General features: G+C 65.3%; 1 protein-coding gene across 1 annotated transcript; it reads left to right on the top strand.

Moving 5' to 3' along the window:
* Positions 1-2,214: 2,214 nt before the first annotated feature.
* Positions 2,215-7,426, top strand: ODF3L2 (outer dense fiber of sperm tails 3 like 2). Its single transcript, XM_037824268.1, has 4 exons — positions 2,215-2,360; positions 3,147-3,254; positions 5,338-5,451; positions 6,503-7,426. Exons 1-4 carry the CDS (start codon positions 2,234-2,236, stop codon positions 6,964-6,966), a joined length of 813 nt encoding a protein of 270 aa, XP_037680196.1. The 5' UTR covers positions 2,215-2,233; the 3' UTR covers positions 6,967-7,426.

Here is a 7,426-nt window from a genome sequence, read left to right as displayed (position 1 = left end):
TGCAGCAGCCACGGGGGGCCCGTGAGCACCAGGTCAGGATGACCCCCCTGCCCACAGCCCTCCAGGGCCAGTCCAATGGCCTCCTACAGGGAAACTGAGGCCCGGGGAGGTGCCTACCCTCTGGCGTCCTGCAGGCCTGGCAGGCTCAGACCCTCGTTCCAGCCCAGGGCCCCTCTTCCTCTCTTCCTGATCTCTCGCCTGTCAGTGAATCAGGTCTCTGAGGAGCACAGCTCATTTGCATGTGTGCCCAGTTAATCTGCGTCTCGTTTACATGGCCTGTGGGCTGGAGGGGGGAGGTGAACCGGGACCCCAGAGCTGCCTCCTCGGACCACTGTTCCACCCCGTTCATCCTGTTTTAGCTCGTGGCTCCTTTCCCCATCACAGCGGGGAAACTGAGGCCAGCGGGGCCATTTCCCATGGGGACCTGTGTCTCCGGCTGCTTGTCGTGGCCCGGGCTGGGCCAGGGCCTCGGTGTGGGTGGGGTGCAGGGAACGACCCCCAACACATCCCCGCCCCCCCCCCATGGCTCCTGGCTGAGCTTGGTGCTGGCCCCCCCAGGCTCCTGCAGCTTCAGCCAGTGGGAGGCACCCAGAGGTGGGCAGTGGGGGGTGGGAAGAGGGGATTGGGGTCTTGTCCCCTATTCCTGCCTCGGGGCCCCTGTTCTGTCCCTGCTCTGGAGTCTGCGCTGCTTCTGGAAATAAGCAAGTGGCTCATCCAATGCAGGGTGGTGGCGAGGCCTGGAGGCCGAGGGTGCAAGGGAGACTGAGGAAGGAGCTGGCTGGGGGACTTTGGGGACAGAGGCACCTGGGAGGAGGGCGCTGGGCAGAGGACACTGGGCAGAGGGTGCAGGACAGAGGGCACGGGGCAGAGGGCACTGAGCAGAGGGCATGGGGCAGAGGGCACTGAGCAGAGGGTACTGGGTGGAGGGCACGGGGCAGAGGGCACTGAGCAGAGGGCATGGGGCAGAGGGCACTGAGCAGAGGGTACTGGGTGGAGGGCACGGGGCAGAGGGCGTGGGGCGGAGGGCACGGGGCGGAGGGCGTGGGGTGGAGGGCGCAGGGTGGAGGGCGCGGGGTGGAGGGCGCTGGGCGGAGGACACGAGGTGGAGGGCACTGAGCAGAGGGCACGGGGTGGAGGGCCCTGGGCAGAGGGCGTGGGGCAGCAGAGGGCACCAGACAGAGGGTGCAGGACAAAGGGCACGGGGCGGAGGGCACCCTGGGTCGATATCCTGGGGTGGGAGCCGCCTCGTGGCTTCGGGGAATGTCGGGGAGGCCGGCATGGACAGGGTGGGGCGAGCAAGTGGGAGGGGCGGGAGGTGAGGGCCGAGAGGACGTGCCTTGGCCAGGTCCCTGCCCCGGGTTTGCCTGCAGGAGAGCAGGGGCCTTGGTGGGCTTTATCCTGGGGCTGCAGGAGTTAAGCGCCTGCTGAAAACTGAGCTGAGATTGGAGCCTCGATGCACAGCTGAAACCGCGTCGGGGGCCGTGGGCTCACAGCCTGAGTTCCTGGGGTCCCTGCTGAGCCTCGGTTTCCCCATCTGTGGCATCTGCCCCTCAGTGACGTGCTGCAGTGATCGTGTGAGATCAGAAAGGTGTCCAGGAGCCATGACACCTGAGGAAGGCGCCTCGTTCCCACAAGCTGCACGTGCTTTCTCCTCGCGGCTTCAGGAAAAGCCCTTTAATGTCTGTGGGGTCCATGGTGGTGTCTCCTTTCTCATCCGTGATGCTGGTGGTTCACATTCGTTCTTCTCGTGCTTGTCGACGAACGTGTGAATGAGCACTTCTTGGCCCAGGCTCCTGGAGTTGTGAGCTTGTGATGCGGTGGGGGCTTCACCCCCCCGTGCCTCAGTTTCCCTGGCTGCGAAATGGGAGTGCGTGGCCCCCTGCCCCTCTGCTGCGAGGCTCCCTGGGCCCAGCGCGGGCCCGGCTGCTCCCCAGGGACCTGTCCTGCCGGCACCGATTCCTTCCTGGACGTCCGCTGGCCGACACTCGATCCCGGCCCCACTTCCAGGCCAGTGTCCAGCCAGCCAGCCCGGTGCGGCCCAGGGCCCCGAGCCTCCCTGTGGGGACAAGGGGCCGCCTGTGGGGCTGCAGGAGGCTGTGGAGAGCCGGGCGCGGCTGCCAGGCGGGGACGGCACCTGGACCTGCAGCTGCCACAGCTGCCGGGCGGAGGAGGCAGCCCCACGTCCCTGGCCAGCGCTGACCCCTGCACCACTGCGGCCCCTCAGCCGGACACCATGGGCACCCTGAGCTGCGACCCCACTCCACAGCTGACCACGGCACCCCTGGGCCGGCGGGGGACCGAGTGTCCGATTCCTGAGACTGGCCTGAGGAAGTCCTGTGGGGCAGCTGCCTGGGAGCCCGGTACGGGCGGCCGTGGGGCAGTGGGCGGATACGGGGCAGGGGGCAGATATGGGGCAGGGGCGGCCATGGGGCAGGGGCAGCTGCAGGCAGGGGTCCTGCTGGCTTCCTGCCCTGGGAGGCTCCTCCCCTCTCCACTTCTCCCTCTGGCTGGGTTTCTGGAATGTTCTGGGAGCCCAGCGATGGGGGAGCCTTGGCCGTATCCCGGCCCATGTTTTCCCCAGACCTCGGCTTTGCCTGCAGGATGGGAGTGGACACAGGGTTTCTGCCAGCCCTCGCAGGTGCTGTCCCAGCAGGAGCCGGCCGCGGGTGGGGGAGACGGACGGGAGGGAAAGCGCTGGCCCCTTGGACAGGAGCAGCCTAAGAGGGAGGGCTGCAGCTGAGCCATCCATGCAGACAGGCACCGCCGGGCGATCTCGGTCAGGGCCCCGCCCGTGCCTCAGTTCCCCACCTCTGGCCCCATCCGTGGCCTCTCTGGCCGTTTGCCACTGACGTTTCTCTAGAGGCCCCTGAGATTCTTTCTGTGACAGCCTGGGCCTCAGTTTCCCCTCCTGTGACAACGTGGACCTCAGTTTCCCTGCCTGAGCCCCAAGGTTGGGGTTTGGGGGCTGCTGACCCCCGTCCCTTCCCACTGTGATCTGCGCCTGCCTCACAATGCATGTGTCACTCACTCTGCCCCTGCGGGGCTGAAGACCCCAGGCCATGGAGGGCGGTGGGAACAGGGTCTGGAGGTCCTGGGGCCGGGCTAGGGGCAGCCCCTGGGCCGTGACCTGAGGGCCTGGGTCACAGGTTCCGGGCCCGGCTTGTACGTCCTGCCATCCACTGTCGGCTACGTCAACCACGACCGCACCCGGGCAGCCGGCCCCGCCTTCTCCCTCCTCCGGAGACCCAGCGAGGGTGAGGCCCTGGGCAGCGGGCAGCGGGCAGCAGGGAGGACTGGGCTCAGGCCGGCGGCACCCTCCTTGCTGTGCAACCTTGGGAAGCCGCTGTCCCTCTCTGAGCCTGTTTCCTTATTGGTACAGAGAAGGGAGGAGCAGTGGCGAGGGGTGGCTCGGGCCTGGGCTCTGCACACTCCTTGCAGCTCCACGCCAGGTGCACTGCTTGACTGCTCTGAGCCTTGAGTTCCCATCTGTGCCCTGATCACAGCGACAGTCCCTCCTTACAGGGCAGGACACCTTCGGGAAGTGAGGACTAAATGTCCTTCAAGAAGCCGAAACGGTCCTGGGGACACAGTAGGTGGCCTCTGAGGGCACGTGCCGAGCTTCTGTCCCCCACAGGGTGGCCCGAGCTTCTGGAGAGAGGCGGGGTGGGGGGTGGGGGCTTCCAGGCCGAGGGCGGCAGGGTCCTGTGTGACAGGGAGGAGGAGGAGGGGTGCGGCCGAGGGAAACGACGCGGCCGGAGTGAGGGGCACTGCGTCTGGCACACGCACGCTGTCCGTCTGTATCGGCGGCCAGGCCCCCGTGTCGTCTCCGTACCCACACCTTCCATCGGCCCTCGTTCCGGAGCTGGCTGGGGTGGGGAAGTTCCTGGTAGGACTCTCTGGGGAGGCCAGCAGCCTCTTCTCAGCCTTCGGAACCAGCAAACATCACAAACAGACAGAAACAACACTCAGGGAGCTGCCAGAGGCCCTGGAGGGCAGGTGAGGGAATTGGCATCACCAAGGGGTGAGGTAAGGAAGGGGTGAAGAGCCAGGGCTATGGCTCAGATAGCCGGGCTCAAAGGCTCAGCTCCGGGGCACTGGACACACCCTGGAAGACAAGCTGGGGAGATAGGGGCAGTACAGGCACCGCTAGGATGACTTTCTAGAGGTGGGGCATGAACTCTGGGCTTTGCAGAATGCATAGGAGTTTGGTGGAGCCCACGGGAGAGGAGGGAACTTCAGGAAAAGCCTACAGTGTAGACGAGGCCTCGAGGAGGACATGGCGGAGGACTGGGAGGCCTGATCGGTCAGGGCTGGGCAGGGGCAGGAGAAGAGGCTGAAGGTGAGGGTGCCGGGCAGAGGTTACAAGTTGGGCCTGACGTCTTCCTGGGTGAACTCTTTGAGCCTCAGTTTCTACCTCAGAACAACGAGGGTAAAAATAGGGCTTCCACTGTTGGCTTTTGTGAGATGACGAGAGAGAAGGGGCTGGGTCCACACGAGCGTGTGCACAGGCAGGCTCAGGCGTGGCTGACCGTCCACGTGCAGCGTCCACATCACCCCAGGGAAGCGCTTCCCAGCCGCCCCCCTCCTAGCGAGCCCTGGGCTCTCCCCGAGTGGGTGGAGGGTCCCCAGCCTGTGTGGAAACCCTCGTGTCCACTGGGTGTGTTGCGGCACACGCAGCAATTCTTCTTACTCGTGTAGTTGGGTTCAGTGACGCCCCAACACCGAATCAGGAAATCCTGAACCAGCCTTGATCACGCTCCCCTAGGGATTTGCCTCCCTCTGGTCCTGCCCCCAGTGACCCTGAAAGTGCAGCGAGAATTTTTAAGGATTGCAGGTAAGGAGGAAGGCGCGGTTAGACTCACAGAGCTGGTTTGTGCTCACCTGCGGCTCACACACACGCACGCAGGGCGGGTAACGGCACTCGTGCCCGTGGGCACGCACTGTGCGATTCACAAACACTCGTCCAGGCGACTGCGTGACACACGTGCCCGAGGGCACCTGCACGGTGATAACAGCGGCCACCCCTCCCGGGCGGCCTCACATTTATTCTCTCCCCAAGCCCAGCATGGAGACCCTTACTCGGTGCCAGTCGCTCCTGCCTTATGTGCCCCTCGAGAGCAGCGGTGAGGCTGGGGCTTCCAAATGGGACAAACAGACAGAAAGCCCCCCGAGGCGAAAGGAAGCCGAGTCCTGGGGCACCCAGCTCAGGGTGGCCGCACCTCAGTCCCTCCAAGGCCAAAGCTCTGCCGGATGGGGCTGGCCGCGTTGGACCATGGAAGGGCCTCGGGGCCCAGCTGGCCGGCTGGGCGCCCTCCAGAGCTCGGTTCCTCTCCCCAGCACCCCCTCAGGACGCCAGCCCTGGGCCTATTTACTTCCTGGACCCGAAAGTCACCCGCTTTGGCCGCAGCTGCACCCCTGCTTACTCCATGCAGGGCCGGGCCAAGGTCCGGGGTGAGTACCGACCCCACCCGCCCCCTTCCCACCCATCCCCTGAGGTCTCTGGACTCGGGAGAGAAGCCCAATGTGTGGAGTGGGGCAGGCTGAGGACAACCCCATGCACACGTGATGCCACAAGGAGCTGGGGCAGGTCCTCACTGCTGGGAGACAGCAGGGCACAGCGGGGCCTGCGGCAAACTCAAAAGTCCCCTCACAGGCTCCAGCGACTCACTTTCACCTGGTCCACTTGACTTAATGACCCGATCCCATCCTCCCACCCACCATCCACCCCTTCCTCCTTTGTCCTATTGCCTATCTACTCATCCATCCCCCACCAAAACTGACCCACCTGCTCACCTATCTATTCACCCATCCTACAGCCATGAATCCATGCATCCATCATCCATCCATCCATCCATCCATACACATCCACCCATCCATCTATCCACCCATCATCCATCCACAAATCCATCCATCCATCCACAAATCCACCCATCCAGCCATCCATACACATCCATCCGTCCATCCATCCATCCATCATCCATTCATAAATCCATCCATCCATCCATCCACAAATTCATCCATCCATCCACAAATCCATCCATCCATCCATCCATCATCTATCCATAAATCCATCCATCCATCATCCATCCATCCATCCATCCACAAACCCATCCATCCATCCATCCACAAATCTATCCATCTATCCATCCATCTGCTGAAACATAGGAAAGACTGCAGAGCAGTTGCAGGATTAGACTTGTCCGCGTTTTTCGTGGGGTCCCAGCTGGTGGTGGAGTCAGACCCTGAGGCTGCCCACTTGGCCTCTGTGTGGTCAATGTCTGGAGAGGGGTCACCCAGGGCTGGGGGACCCAGGGGTTGGGGTGATGGCTCTGCCCCAAGGAAGGTGTGGGGAAGGCAGCAGGGAGGGGAGCTTGGAGGGGGAGTGGGGACGGCCAAGGCCGAGGCCGGGGCTGGGGAGGGCTGGGAAGGGTGTGGCTTGGGTGCCCCAAGGGCAACGGGAAGCCAGGGAGCCTGTCCCGATGCTCATGCCCACACCCCCTAGGTGTGGAGGTGACGCCCGGGCCCGGGGCCTATAGCCCAGAGAAGGTGCCCCCCACGCACCAGCGGACACCCCCGGCTTTCACCCTGGGCTCCCGCCTGCGCCCGCAGCCCCTGGACACCTCGGTGCCGGCACCCAACGCCTACACGCTGCCCTCTCTCTGGGGCTCCCAGGTCTTCACCAAGCCCAGCAGCCCCAGCTATACAGCGCTGGGCCGCCCGCCCCCCGCCCGCCCCTTGCAGGACCCCGCAGAGACTCCCGGCCCGGGCCAGTACGAGAGCCCGGACCCCAGCACCTACCGGCAGCGCCCACCTGCCTTCTCCATGCTGGGACGGCCCCGCCCGCGGCCCTTCAACACCCCCAGCCCCGAGGGCGTCCCCACGAGCAAGGCCAGAGCACCGGCCTGCAGCCCGGGCCCCTGCCCCCCAAGGCGGGCTGTCCCCACGGCCATGGACGCCTTGCCCTGACGGCCCCCCCCGCCGAGCCCAGCCCCTGCCTGGCGCCCACTGTGGCTGGAGGGGCCTCGGTGCAGCCTGGGTCCCCTTCTCAGAGCTGCCTGCAGTCCTTCCGGGCCACCTTCCCCCTTGCAGTCCCTGGGGGCCATGACCCCCCAGTTACGCGCAGGGTGCAGGCCGCGCCGCCTCCTCGCGCCCCAGTTTCTTCTCTCCGGTCGCTCCAAGCCAGGCCAGGCGAGAAAGGGACACCCCAGGCCCTCCCAGCGCTGGCTGCGCATGCAGTCTCCTGTGTCCTAAAACTCAGCGTCCTGCCTGGCTGGGGCCCGGGTCCCCGACAGCTCCGGTTTCTGCCAAACCTGGGCTCTTCCCTGCTTCTCGCAGACATGCAGCTGCCCGCGTGGCTCCCAGCCCGAGCTCCTTCAGGCGGACGCAGCCCGGAAGCCCGTGCCCTCTGCTCCACTCTCTAGGACTG

Source organism: Choloepus didactylus (genome assembly GCF_015220235.1).
Source record: "Choloepus didactylus isolate mChoDid1 chromosome 25 unlocalized genomic scaffold, mChoDid1.pri SUPER_25_unloc1, whole genome shotgun sequence".
In the NCBI taxonomy this organism is placed as follows: Eukaryota; Metazoa; Chordata; class Mammalia; order Pilosa; family Megalonychidae; genus Choloepus; species Choloepus didactylus.
This window is presented reverse-complemented; position numbering and strand designations above follow the sequence as displayed.

Bases quoted from the DNA above. Each gene is read 5' to 3' on its own strand.
- ODF3L2 (XM_037824268.1), top strand. From the start codon at position 2,234: ATGGGCACCCTGAGCTGCGACCCCACTCCACAGCTGACCACGGCACCC. The intron at 3,255-5,337 runs GTGAGGCCCTGG...TCCTCTCCCCAG, and splicing joins CCTCCGGAGACCCAGCGAGG to CACCCCCTCAGGACGCCAGC. The intron at 5,452-6,502 runs GTGAGTACCGAC...CACACCCCCTAG, and splicing joins GGGCCGGGCCAAGGTCCGGG to GTGTGGAGGTGACGCCCGGG.